A 13,285-nucleotide genomic window follows, 5' to 3' on the forward strand; every position below is an offset into this window, starting at 1 on the left:
TGTATCCGTACAGATGGGATTCGTACTTTCGTACATACTCTCTCTGCGTAGCGCCTCAGCTCGCAAGGGCCTGTGATTGGTGCGTGTCCGCGAAGGCAGTCAGCTGGCCAGCATCTAATCTCTCCGCAGATGTCTATCCCCCGTCGTCTGCCCCCCGGTTCGCAAGCTCGCACTGCTCGCACTCGCAGGAGGACGTGGACGGAGCCGACGGCGGAGGAGGCGGTGCAGCAGCAGCAGCAGCAGCAGCAGCAGCAGCAGCAGCAGCAGCAGCGGCCAGGGTATTCGTACCAAGCTGTGCTGTGCTGCGCTGTGCTTTACCCCCGTGCGCATTCGCACAATTCGCGGCCGTACTGTATTCCCTTGTCTCGGCGCCGTAAACTGTAAGGCCTGGCGATCGACCGGGGTGAGGGTGAGGTGTTGAGGTAGCAACGGCTCTCGGCGCAGTACTTTTAGGCTTCCCATCTTTGTCCATTCTCGCACCCCAGGTGATCCGTTACGGGGAGTACAGAATGCCGGGGGTACGGAGTACTGTGAACTGTCATTATCCCAAAGGGGGTGAACGGGAGCGACATCAGATCAGGACCCCCTTCAGCCTTGGCCCTGGGGTATTACATTTGGCAATTGTGACAATCAAGGGGAATTGGAAATTCTTGGGATGGCACCTTGGGACGGGGTTAAGCAAAACATACCCCCGTCGTGAGTGAGCTGGAATCCCGCTATTGACATTATGAGGCCCGTTCCCTTTTTTTTCTATTCTCGCTTGCTGGCCTCAGCTTGTCGCAGATTGCGCGCATGGTGCGAGTTACAGAGTATAGGAAATGAGCCATCATCCCTTTTTTCTGAGAGAGAGTGTGTAATTATGGTTGTAAGGTAGGCAGCCGGGGTTATGGTAATTGGTAAGGCGTGCGTGCGACTGCGGCCGAGAGCCAAGGCCAGCAAGCGAACCATAAGCATAACCTGCGTGTGTGTTCACGATGATACGGCGTGTCAGATTGGAAATTGAGGCAGACGAGACGGAGCTAGCTAGCGATGAAGAGATGACGCGCCTGACGGACAGGGTGAAAGGGCGTAGACGCCGGGGCAGCGGTGGGTGGCAGAGTAAGGTTGGTGATTAATCCAACTGCTGGTCGGTGCGGAGTTATGGGAGTTATGCCTAATTCCTGTCTCCGTTTTGGTGATGATGAATACAAAGTCACTACGGAGTATGGTAAGAACGAGGAGAGGGGATGAGATGAGACGAGACTAGCGGGAGTGCGTGCTTTGCTGGAGAAGTCTAGTGGCCGATTCTGATGGAAGACGTGGATTGATTGATTACAGAGAAAAGCGAGCACAGGCTGACAAACGTGGACGCTTATCCCATCAGGACGCGAGGTACCTAGCGACCTGACGAATAAGCAGCGATGCTCCGTACCCAAGCTGCAATAAGGTAGGTAGCAAGGTACGGAGTACGGGCAGAAGGTTACGGATCTTCGGGGTACGTACTCAGTCCGCGATGAGTCGTCGTGTTGTTTCCGCCGAGTGCGTCAGACCCTCGAGAACCTCGCAGCGAGTCTACGCAGTAGGCAGGACTTTGGTTCTTCTGGGCGCCCTTTGGTAGCGTGGTAAGGTCGACCACGACTAGGTACGACGACGACGACAACCGGATTAGCGTCTTGGGTTTGCTAGCGACGGGCAACCGTACACTTACGCCGTACCGACCGGCGGCAGCGTAGGTAAGCTCCAAAAGTCCGAACACCACCCGCAGCCCGCAGCGACAAATGCCCAGCTGGCGGAGGCTCGGGAAGCACCCTCGGCCTTGCTGATGACAAACGCCGCCCAAAGTCCACGATGGAGGAACGGCTACCGTGGTGCGGAGCTTAGAGAAGCCCCCACTTTCTGCAGGCACAGCGAAAGACTCATCGCTTTCATAATTTTTTCTGCTTAGGAAGGTTCGCACTTCGCACCTCGCAATCGCGCAAAACTCCCGCCCACACCCCCACCCCACCCTCTCACACCCCCGATGGGTCATCCACCCCCTGCACCTGCACACCCTTCGCTCTCACACCCCTCCCCTTGTCACCGCTCCTCCCTCACTTTTCTTCTCTCCGAGCCCGACAAGTCCAGGTCAGCCAGCACAGCGGAGCAACCTGAGTTAAAAGAAATGTGTTTCCCCTTCCCAACCAGATCTAGAGAAATCCCATCATCCAGCCTCAGCTTCAACAGACCCAAGACACAAGATCGATACTAACTCCTCTCAAGAAGAAACATCTTCCAACCTGACCTATTATATAACCATTATCGACCTTGCCTCTTTACCATCTCATCTCGCCGCCTCATCTGGTATACTCCAAAATAACCAGATTACCAAAGCATCATCACAGACCAAGCCAACTAGCCCAGGCATCCCTGCCCCACTGCATCTTGCACCCCCCGATCTCGCTTTGAGTCATACCAGCCAAAATCGCGACATATCAGTCACCGTTGGTGCACAGTCATACAAAATGTCGACAACTACCACAACTTCCACCTTCACTGCTCCTCACACACAACAACCTCTCCGCCTTGCCGTCCAGAAGAAGAAGATGAGCATCACCCAGACTTACTACCTCGCCCACAAGGCCCGGGCCAAGCTCTCCTCCGAGGCTGCCCGCGCCGACCACGACCTCCGCCTCCTCGTCGGCCACGCAAACCTCCTCGACTCCCTGATGCTTGAGCTCGCCGACGCCGAGCGGGAACAAGAGAGCTGGTTCAACCAGTCCGTCCGCGGTGCCACCAAGACCGAGTCCGCTCCCGCTGCCACCAAGGACCGTCACATCCAATGGGCCGACTCCATCGCCGAGGACTCGGAGGACCTCTACGAGGATGACTCCTCCGACTCGGACGACTCTTCCGTCTCCTCTGATGACGACTACGAGGAGGACGACATCGAGATGGCCGACACCGTCTCCCTTCGCCGCATGCCCTCCGCCGCTCCCGCTTCCCCGAGAACATCCACCATCGAGGTCTCGGAAGACTACGACATGGAGGAGGACGACCTCGAGGAGGACGACCTCGAGGAGGACTACGCACAGCTCGAGCTCGTCCGCACACCATCCCACTCCAGCTCCAGCTCACCACCAGAGCTCGAGCACGAGCACGACTCTGACATCTCAGATGACGAGTCGATGCCCCCGTCACCGCCAAACGCAGTGCTCACCTTCAATGAGAAGGAGGCCAAGGAAGAGATCTCTCAACAACAATCACAACAGGGCGACGGTACCTTCTACTCGGAAGGATACTACCTGCCGGCCCGCAACCCAGCAAGGCTCGTGTCTGCCATCTCAGTGTACTAAGTCTACACTCGAGTATCACGCACTACCTTGTAACATGATCTCTTCTTTGGCTTTTTACATCAGCGAGCGTTTGCATATATTACGGCGTTTATCATTTGTCACCGATACCAAACTACAACGGCATGGGTCACGAATTATTTGGATTACAAAACGACAGCAATGTCTTCTCAACTCTTCTCTCTCATCTTATTTTTCCTATATGCGCAATGAGAAAGCATGGGGTGCCTATTTGGAGGACCCTGATGGATAATGGAATCGGGACTTTTTTTTCTTTTCTTCAGCTGTCTTTCCGCTCCCGGGCTCCAGTCCGCGGTTGAGTGGTACCAGCACAATGTGTTACAGAAACCAGATAGATAGCCGCTTAGGGGGTCAAACAGTGCCCTATTCAAAAGCGAAGCATCAAACAATCAATTGAAAAATCAGTCAAATCAAACCCCCTGTCCTCTGCAATACTGTGAATAACTGGCTTGAGGACTTGGAGCAACACAACAAAAAAGGTAAGTCACGATTGCATCATCATTGCTTCTTCATTCGCCTCATCTCGGGGCGAAAAGTAGGAGTGTTGGATGAAACTTGCGCGCTGACCGAGTCATTTAGGCAGACCACATGATTCAGCAAAGACCTGCCCGTTACAATGCGCCGCTGCGCGTTACGACGACTCCAAACCGCGCACCTCACAAAAATCGGCTTTTTTTTTTTTGGCCTATGCCTATGCCTATGCCTATAACCTACGGAGTACTTGCATAGGTACGCCTACCATCTTCGCCCAGGTACCCGAAGAGGATTGGTGGATGCGCCCTGCGATCTCGGCAGATCGGCGTCGCTCAACCTCCGGTCTTTCCAACAGCTGCTCAGGTGCCCGCCCGCCAACCCCTCGCTCGCTCACTCGCTTACCTCACCCTTCGAAGCCGAGCTGCCTGCCTTGCGCAGCTGCGCTTGGTGCTGCCTGCCAGCCTGCCACGAACGAACGGGGGTTACAAAGCAAATTCCACGACGACGACCGATTTCCGCGCCCCGACATTTTAACGACACGCCCCCCTGCCTTCCGTCTAGTCATCTCTCAGGACAGTCACCGTCTCACAGATTTCCGTGGTTCACTAACGCCGCCGTATCGTGGACGAATCACGAGGGGTTTCCTCATGGCATTCGGGTTTTGGCGGTGTGTTTTAACTCCCCTACCGCCGTACAGTCCCTTTTTTTTTTTTGACCGCAAAGAGACGGAATTAATAATTAGGCTGCCTGGAGGTTAAGCCCGTGGTTTAATGGTGCAGGTGAAGAGCAAACAGCGAAAAAGCCGACGCCAGCGATTCGAATTATTCATCACATTCGCCCCCCCGCCGTCGCACCCGAAGCGACTTGCACAAAGGAATGTCACCGAGGATGTTACGGATAGTCGCCGACGAGTCAAATGTCACGATGTTTCATTTTCCATCCGAGTTTTACGGATGAACGCCGCTGGTGAACGATGAACGGCGACGATGATCTGATTGGGACTGGTCTGATGGATATTCAATTGGAACCGAAAAGAAAAACGATTGCGAGGCAAGCATGGCGCAGCTGGGACTTTGGGAAAATCCAAGAGGCAGAAAAAAATGGAAGACGACGCCAAAAAAACGATTACGACGATACGAAGCCGACATCAGCCACCAGCCTGCGAAGAAAAAGGTGTGTACGGTGTGGCATCCCGCGTACACAATTACGGTATGCTGGGGGGAGGGGTGCGCAACGCGGCCGCGACAGCGAATGCGAGTCACCGAGGCCAAAAAAAAAATGGAAGACTGTCATCAGCACAGGGCGTGAGCGCGCGGACGGACGAATCCCGTCCGACTGGAGACGGCGAACCCAAAGGAGATAAGCCCCAGGGCCCCCCCCAGAGGAACCGACGGAGAAGACAACCTCCCGCAATTGCCCTGCCAGAAATCCGCTGGACGGGCGACAGAACTGTTCCCTCGGGGCCCGAACGTGGAGACACGTGGTGCGCATAGGGGCCCGAGCGCGTCCCTTTTTCGAGGGCCGAGGCCACCGTCATCCCGCGCTGACATAAGGCACTGCGAGCAGCACCGAAAGACCCGACGGGAGATCTGAGCTGCCAGATTTTTTAAGATTGGCAGATCAAAAGGCAAGATGGAAATGGCACCACCATTGGGCTTGGCTTGTGAAAGTCTTTGACGAGGGTCGCCCGGGGGGGCCCTTGACCACTGTACTGTTACGGCTTCGTCGGCGACCGGCCTGTTTGCTGGGCATCCATCCCCTTTGCCATTTCCACGATGCAGATGCGCCAAGTATCCTCCAGAACCAAATGTTCGAATCCCAACACGGTACTATGCAGGAAATGATAGGACTGGAAACTGGAAGCGACGAGACCACGAAGAGGGGGGTGTGTGTCTTTTGCCTGCCGCCGTTTGAAATGATTCATCCGGTCTATCCATCCGGTCTTCAGACACACGCCGGCAACCACCATGTCTTCAGCGTCCGACTTCGCTGGCACGCGGATCGGCAGGTTCGCGATTGAGCCGACACGGCCGGCGATAAGGAAGAAGGTGTGACTCGTGAGAGGCATGCACGCCGACGGGACGGCTTAACGGTAGTGTTGATGGTGGTAGGTGGTAAGGTGGTGGTGCACTCTGCCGATCCAGTTTTTTTCCCGCCCGCCCGTCGGAAGCCTTGGCCGAACCGGCAGCGTCGGCGGGAGTGAGGGAGGTAGACTAACGGCAGGCACACCGGCATGCGGTCAGTTACTATGCGTGCAGTCGAATCCATCTTTTTTGATCGCCAGTCTCGGCTACGGAAAGCCTAATTCAGAAGTGTGTGGAAGTAAGGTGAGGTAGGTACGGATAACGTAGAGCTTGAGTGTGACGAGACAGCAGGCACGCTTGTTTCTGTTTCACTTGCGTTGTTTCTTCCCGATCGAAGGGGACGTTTTGAATCCCGCGGGTTAGGTTGGGTTTCGTGAGGGGGTGGTACGGATATCGCGACAAACGACGCCAGCGGATATGCACCTGTGAGTTGGATTGCAGATTTTACAGGACTATCTAGATTGTAGGTGCCCCGACTCGAGTCGATACCAAAAGTCTCGGCAAGATTCCGTGTTTTCTCGGTGTATGGAGTGGAATGGATGGAAAAATAATCGAATCGCACCATGTGAGAGTAGCGTACCGGCCTAGATGTCTAGGTCTGACAAACACCCACCCGTCCGTCGCACTTGGCGGCGGTGCGGGAGTCCCACGATGGTGTATTTACTTGACCGCCTCCCGTTCGGGTACGAAGTATATGCTGTCCCTTTATCGATCCCGGGGGGAGGGGATACTTTACCTAGTCTACCCTACCTGCGGGTGAGAGAAAGGGAGGGGGCCTCAACACGGCAGGCAGCATGGGAAAGTGAAAAAAAAAAACCACAAACCCAAAGGTAAGGCAGGGCGGTGAAGCCTTGAAAGGGTTCGGGTTCCTGGACGGATTTTGAGGCGACGGGCCCCCCTAGACAGGTTTTACAAGCATTATGGGAAATTGGCCCCAACCTCTTTGCTGGGCTCTCGAGGTTCGTGACTGGATGGACTGGGGGTTTACCTCTTTTCTTATTTCTTGGAGAGCAAGGCGAAGGGGAAAAATGTCAAAGCGGTGCCTGAGTACCTACCTGGACAAAGTGCGTACAGGTTGAATGAGCGATTGACAAGTTTGACACCTCATCTCATCAACCCCCAGTAGAGAATGAGACAAAGACACGCTGGCGAGCAGGGCTTCATTCGACGAGGATTGATATCAATCACTGGGACCTGGGGGGAAGGGGGGCCTTGAAAGTCCTGCGGGCGTGGGGTTTTTTTTCGGTTCAGGGCGCGAGGAGGGGGGCCAGACTCAGAATGAAGGGCTGCAATCTGGAGTCCTGGACCCTATCTGCCTTGCTTGTCCTGCTTGCGTCTCCCCCCCGTCGATCATTTGAGGCTGTAGGCGAGGGTGGAGAGCAGGGAAGGGAGTTTACCCTCGACAAAGTGTCAATTGTGCACAATGGCATATCCGTAGATCGAGTGTCCTTCTGTTCTCGCCTCGCGCACGCAATCGCGTCTGTCTACTCCGCAGTGTACGGATAGATCGCGTGATGACGACCTGTGATTGTCGATTTCAATCACGTCGATACTTTGGAGCATGAGGGGTGCGGCCCGCACGTGGGGAATGCTGAGGTCACGATGGCGAATTTTGAGAAGGGCGATCTGATCTTCCATGCTTCCATTGGGAATCACCTGGTCTTATCGATAAGGTAGATCAGATAAGAGGAAGATTGGATTGTGTGTGTGCGGACGGAAGGTACTACGGCCACGGCGTCCGAAGGCTGGGCAAGATCTTCACGCGCGCATGTAATCAATTCATTCCTACGGATACTCCATGTATCCGCAAACTCCACGGCTCTTGGTCGCGGACTTGCGGGTTGTGCCTTTTTCTAGGGTTCATGATCTGCTTGATAAGGGGGATCTGAGGTAGTGACAATTTGGATCCGCTGAATTACGCTGTGCAGTGGGAACGTAGGAAAATCCAAGGTCCAGAATTTCCAAGATCAACTCGGTTCTGTGGATAATGGAAAAAGGTCTCGACTCTCTTCGCGAGAATACGCAGTAAAGATTGCCAGTGAGTGCTCGCTTGAAAGTTGGACGACTGGACGAGGTGTTCGCCCGCATCTGTGCCCGCACCGCGAGGATCCATCGTTCTCTAACATACCGCCGCTCCACGACATATCCCACCCCCGTCTCCGCCGGGGTGCGGTGGATGGGATTGTTTCGGGCGGGCGGCGGTGCGGAAGGGGGAAGGGGAGTGCAGCCAGCCCAGAGCCTGTGACTGCGAGTCCTTCGGCACGGCGGAGCATCTTTACGCAGAACGGTGGAGTTCTTCTTCCCTCAAGGCAAGGGGTCAGAATGAGAATTTTGTGCAAGGAGATCGTGAGCATTCGATCGTGACTATTGACTGATGAGTCGTCGATGCTCGTCGATGAAAGATGGGAAATTCCAATGTGGTCAAGGGAAGCGAGGCTGTCCGCTCCCCACACCACTCGGAGTTTTTGAGTCACTCACCGTGGCCGGCCCTGAAATTTCGCGATGGTGGCCTTGTATTGGATTGGATTCGTGCTGCCTGCGCCGCCGCATCTTTCTTCTCCCTCCGCTTATCTATCCCCACCGCCGCTCTGCCAGTGCCAGGTGCAGATGGGTGATTGCTTGGCATTGGAGTTAATCTCACTTTGTAATCCGTAAGTCCAGAACCTGGCGGGGGTCCATCTCTCCCCTTGGACGGCTGGAGCCCGGGGGCCGAGAAGTATGGGTCTTTCCTACCTTATCCGCTTTGTGCATAAAGGGGTGTGGTTTTAGCATATAGCAAATGGGCCTCAAACTGTGCAAAGCCGTGGGGGCTGATATCGTAAGCCGAAGCCGAATTATTCATCAGTCATCCAGGTGCCCAGCACTACTTGTATGTATGTACTAACTCCGTTCCTGCCACGGCTGCCAAGGATTCTCCCACACTTTGTCCGAGCGTCCGATGACTGGTTCGAGCAAAAAAGGACTGTTGGCTTGGAAATCAGAGACAGAATTTGACATTCATACACCCACCCCCTCCCCCTCCCTGCCTTTCAAAACGTGAGGAAATGCAAGCAGCGGGCCGCACCTCTCTGTTGCGAAGATCCGCAGAACGTGCTGGATTTGTGTTTGTTGGTCGCGGCCGAGTTCACTGGGGCGGATTTGTCAGTTCGTGCGAGTACCTTTCCGGGCTGCCAAGCATCATCTGTCCGTTATTGACAGCTAGACTGTTAGACTATCATCTGAATCAGAATCGCTTGAGCCCAAGAGAGTCTACGATCTGAGGGGCCACAAGAGCTTCATCGGTCGTGTCCCCAGAAATATGTATCTTCAAACGGGGGAGATGTCGCATTCTGAAGCAAAACAGTAGTGCGTGGCTCGCTGCGCCATGCTCCAGGTGCCCCCTCTCCACCAGGAAGCTCATGAGATCAATCCCACTTCCGCCCTCGGCACCGAAGGACGGCCATCTCCACAACCGTCAAGGCCGTCCGGATCACGAGACACGTTTACCTTTCGGCTACCCAGGCCAGCGGTTCGCGCAACGAGCACACTGTCTCTCTCCGTCGGGAGGAAACAAGAGTTGGCCCGTGAACCCGGGTTCCTGACATTGGTTTGCGCCTGCATGTCTCTCTCGGAAACGAAACGGTCTGCCGTGGAAGAAAGTCGAGTGCGTACCCGTACACCAGTCATCTGATGGGTTCCAGAGTCAAGGTTGGTCGTCTCAAGCAGAGACTGGTGTGTCCGATGAGACGAGTTGACGGATGGATGGGTGGTACCGGGACGCGATTACAGATACCGCCTGACTGGACGAACGTGACCGTGCCTTTTGACGACCTGACTTGCATCCCATGATGGCGTAGCTCACACTCTACCTATGGCTGTAAACCTCACCATCTTACCACCTCTATCCAGATACAGCGTATCCGTACTCTGCATTCATACTCCGAACATCTCAAAGACCACTACAGGTTCGTGCAGTAAAGGCGTGCGCCGCGTTGTCGCACTCGCTCTTAACCCCGCGTGGGGTGCGCAATAGACAAAGCGTGGGCTCATAGAGGGGAACTCTCGGCGCGGAGCGGAGTTCGCAGACCTGTGCAACCCCGACGACCGCACAGAAGAGACAAACCTACGTATGTAGTACACTCAGAGGGTGATCCGCCAGACAAGCTCCATCCCAAGGCCATCGGTTTTCCGCCCTACCATCCGCTTACCTCAGCTCACCCTAGCTTCGTTCTAATTACCTGGTAGGCTTGGGTTTGAGGCAGAGAAAGCAGAAGCATTACCGTAAAGTGTAAAACCCGCGGGTTTGAGAGCGGCACGGCGCACAGCACAAGGAACCCGGCTCTTCGGGGAGAAGCCAAAGTCCGGGACACCCCATGGACCCATATTTTAGACGTTCACCACTTAGATGAGCTCCCCTTCCCGCGGGTCCCGGTTTTTTGGACCCCTAAAAGTGATGAAGTCATTAGAGCTTTAGAGGCGTTGATCCTCTTACTTGGGTTTGACGCGAGATGATTCCAACGGGGGGTGGTTCGGACGGCGGGCTAGATTCATTCCACGTTTTGGGACGCGGTTATCCGGCATCAAAGGTGGTTGTTTTCCCATCCCTTTCGGCGCCGAGGCGGGAGTGATGCTGTCATGATTTGCGGTATTGAGGCGAAAGTGTGATCGGCGAGGTGGTGTGTACCAGTTTGGTGCGTGGTGTACCCCTACAGGGAGGACGTTGGGATCGGGACCACGGATCGCCGAGTTGCTTCCTCGATGAACGGCGAAGAGACTTGACGTAACTTCTTTCGCCCGATGAGCTTTAGGATCCAAGGCTCCGGGACCCGTCTCGACAGGGTCGTCAGGGTCCTTTTCGAGAAGGGGTTCCGTCATCCCGTTTACTCGGCCGAGTGGTCTTTGGCCGAGACTATGTTTCGCTGGTGAGAGATCGTCAAGCCTGTCGTGGCAGTTGATGGTGTTCAACTACAGCTTCAGCCACCGGCACCAGCATCGCTCCTTCTCACCTCTATGTCTTTGTGAGCCTTCTAGCTCCTCCCACCCGCGGGTGAACCATTCACCTTCGCTAAACCTTACTTATACCCCCTCGGCGTCGTTTCCTATCACCAGCTCAGGGGCGCCCGTTTACGGTTGGCGGGTCAGATCAAAACTGCGTGCGAGGTAGTGAAATGGTGGAATAACCTGATACTCCAACGAAATCAGAGTACGGGTTAACTGAGGTTCGCCCTGTTCGATTCCGGGCAGGGGCCCGAATTGTGAGGTCAGCATTGCCTCTCCTTCCTTGCTTTTCCTTTTTGAAATTGAATCATCTGTCATCAGGGCGATGATTTGTCTCCCATGTATCCCCTTAGTCCTTACCACCAGCCAGGCCAAAGACTTCATTAGGAGTAGATAACTTGGGTCCGGTTGTACGACAATTGGTTCTTATAGCCTGCTTGTCTGCGAGCATGAAACCGGCGGAGAAGAGAGCCTCAACGATCGCACTTCCTAAACCGGAGCCTATATGCCGTTGTAAAGTCTAGTATATTCAATATATCCTTTCCCTTATATCCCCTTCCCTGAATAGTTACTAGTTTCTATTTGAAGATGAGCATTTTGCCCTGAATCAAAGTCGTACCCTCATTCAAGTCCAAAGTAGTAGTCACGTTGGATACGAGAGGTTGATTAAGATGCGTACCACCGTTGGCAACCTCCACATCGGTCCCAACCCGATCCGCCACCGTGTTAGTAAAGCAGAAGCTATACGCCTTCATACACACGGATCGGAACCTGCTGTATCCGAGGGCCCAAGGTTCTAGTTTACACATCGTGATGCTCGTGACGGACTTCTCCTGCGTCGAAGGGGGGCCAGAGGTGGTCCACTCCAAGGCGCACAGCTGGCTAGGATACGGGGGCGCTGAAGAGCAGTGATGGCTAGACTTGGCCGCCGCTGTTGTGACTTTGTCAGTTGTGGTCAGGAATTTATCGAGAATAGTTGGTATGGGTGTAGTGTTAGCCTATCGGGCCCCGACCTTGGAGGTCTGGCCGTTCCTGTAGGTTGCGTCGGTCCGTGTGAGCTCATCATTCAGCAGTATATTGCTCCAGTCATAGACTAGGAACATCTCGACAGCCCAGTCCGACAAATACGCGCGAGCTATGGTGTCTGTCTCACAGCACCTTGTAGCTGGCATTTCCCCGACGCCACGTCTCCCTATGTGGGAACTCAACTTACACGTTACGCCCAGCTGGACGAAGAGAGAAAAAAAGCCATGCTGAATTCTTCTCGGCTGGAGGCGGTATCTCAAAGTGTTCCCCATGTAAACATTACCAATGGTTGAGTCATGAATAGTATGCTCGACCGATCTCTATGTAAATCTAATAGGCACGTCATCATCTCGTTGGTCATGACTACCACGAGTGAAGAAGGCCACCATCACAACCTCTGTAAATCGGTCATGCGATTGCAGATCACACATGCCAACTGCCGAGGGGAACGAAAGTCACTCGGCAAACGAATAAACCTGTCACTTAGGTTTCCCGATAGCCTGCAGAGTGATTTAGTCGTAGTGTGTTTTGTCGATTCATCTGGTGCCTAAAATCTTCTGACTACTTTTCCTCTGACCACCTTATTTCTTCCAGATTCCTACGACCCCTCCCGAATGGACAAATCGACGGCCCCTACATGAATGGGCAAACCCAAAAGTTGGCTAGCATGCGTGAAACCTTAATGACATCCTTTCCAGCCGTTCCCGTTGCTCAGAATCCACGAAAACCGGCTTCTTTCAGCTCACCAAGTACCCAGTGTATGCTTCGGTATGCATAGATTCTGGCCAGCCTGTGGACAGCATCCGTCACGTCCACAGAATCTCAACGCATACCGCAGACTCCGTTTGTGAAAAGAGATATGATATAGAAATTGATGCTCTTCACCAGGGTCTGGCCTCTGTTAGCGCTTCACCCCTCACGGTGCAGTACAATACCTAGCTGAGGGTCGTGATAACATCGTAACACCCTAAATCTTCAGGTAAGCTCTAGAGAACAAGGAAGATAGATGCTGCTTGGCTATGTTGAGTGGTTCCCAAAGGCAGTCGACCACGCTCACTGTGGAATCCACGACGATACGCAACGAGGGCGAGTTCAAAGGCGGCACCATCGACTGGAAGGGGGGCCACTGTCAGAAGAGGGTAGAGCAGATGCTCCTTACCCCTTGCAGCCTAGGATTGCTATGAGACATGGAGAAACGCAACAGAGGCTTTGTGGGAACCACTCAGCCTGCAATCTTCTAAGTACGATGATGGCATACAGGCTGAGCGCAGCGATCAGGTGTCTGCACCGTAAAGCTAATCGGGCGTCCTGAAGGTACCTCAAGCGTCCTGATTTACTCTCCCCATGCCCTTGATGCCTAGCTGGACACCGGGAGTGATGGTTGTCATATTCAAG

At 54.2% G+C, this 13,285-nt stretch overlaps 4 protein-coding genes across 4 annotated transcripts; all 4 read left to right on the forward strand.

The window, feature by feature from the left end:
- Positions 1-129: 129 nt before the first annotated feature.
- Positions 130-384, forward strand: CCOS01_15244 (uncharacterized protein; the record flags this gene model as incomplete). Its single annotated transcript, XM_060463386.1, has 1 exon — positions 130-384. One exon carries the CDS (start codon positions 130-132, stop codon positions 382-384), a length of 255 nt encoding a protein of 84 aa, XP_060305989.1.
- A 2,096-nt stretch (positions 385-2,480) lies between these two features.
- CCOS01_15245 (uncharacterized protein) lies at positions 2,481-3,311 on the forward strand (the record flags this gene model as incomplete). Its single annotated transcript, XM_060463387.1, has 1 exon — positions 2,481-3,311. One exon carries the CDS (start codon positions 2,481-2,483, stop codon positions 3,309-3,311), a length of 831 nt encoding a protein of 276 aa, XP_060305990.1.
- A 608-nt stretch (positions 3,312-3,919) lies between these two features.
- CCOS01_15246 (uncharacterized protein) lies at positions 3,920-4,561 on the forward strand (the record flags this gene model as incomplete). Its single annotated transcript, XM_060463388.1, has 1 exon — positions 3,920-4,561. A coding segment is annotated over one exon (642 nt), but the record flags the coding sequence as incomplete, so codon positions are not given.
- Positions 4,562-4,903: 342 nt separating this feature from the next.
- CCOS01_15247 (uncharacterized protein) lies at positions 4,904-5,296 on the forward strand (the record flags this gene model as incomplete). Its single annotated transcript, XM_060463389.1, has 2 exons — positions 4,904-5,012; positions 5,100-5,296. 2 exons carry the CDS (start codon positions 4,904-4,906, stop codon positions 5,294-5,296), a joined length of 306 nt encoding a protein of 101 aa, XP_060305992.1.
- Positions 5,297-13,285: the final 7,989 nt, after the last annotated feature.

The sequence above is a fragment of the Colletotrichum costaricense genome, assembly GCF_030867565.1.
Source record: "Colletotrichum costaricense strain IMI 309622 chromosome Unknown Scaffold_23.1, whole genome shotgun sequence".
In the NCBI taxonomy this organism is placed as follows: Eukaryota; Fungi; Ascomycota; class Sordariomycetes; order Glomerellales; family Glomerellaceae; genus Colletotrichum; species Colletotrichum costaricense.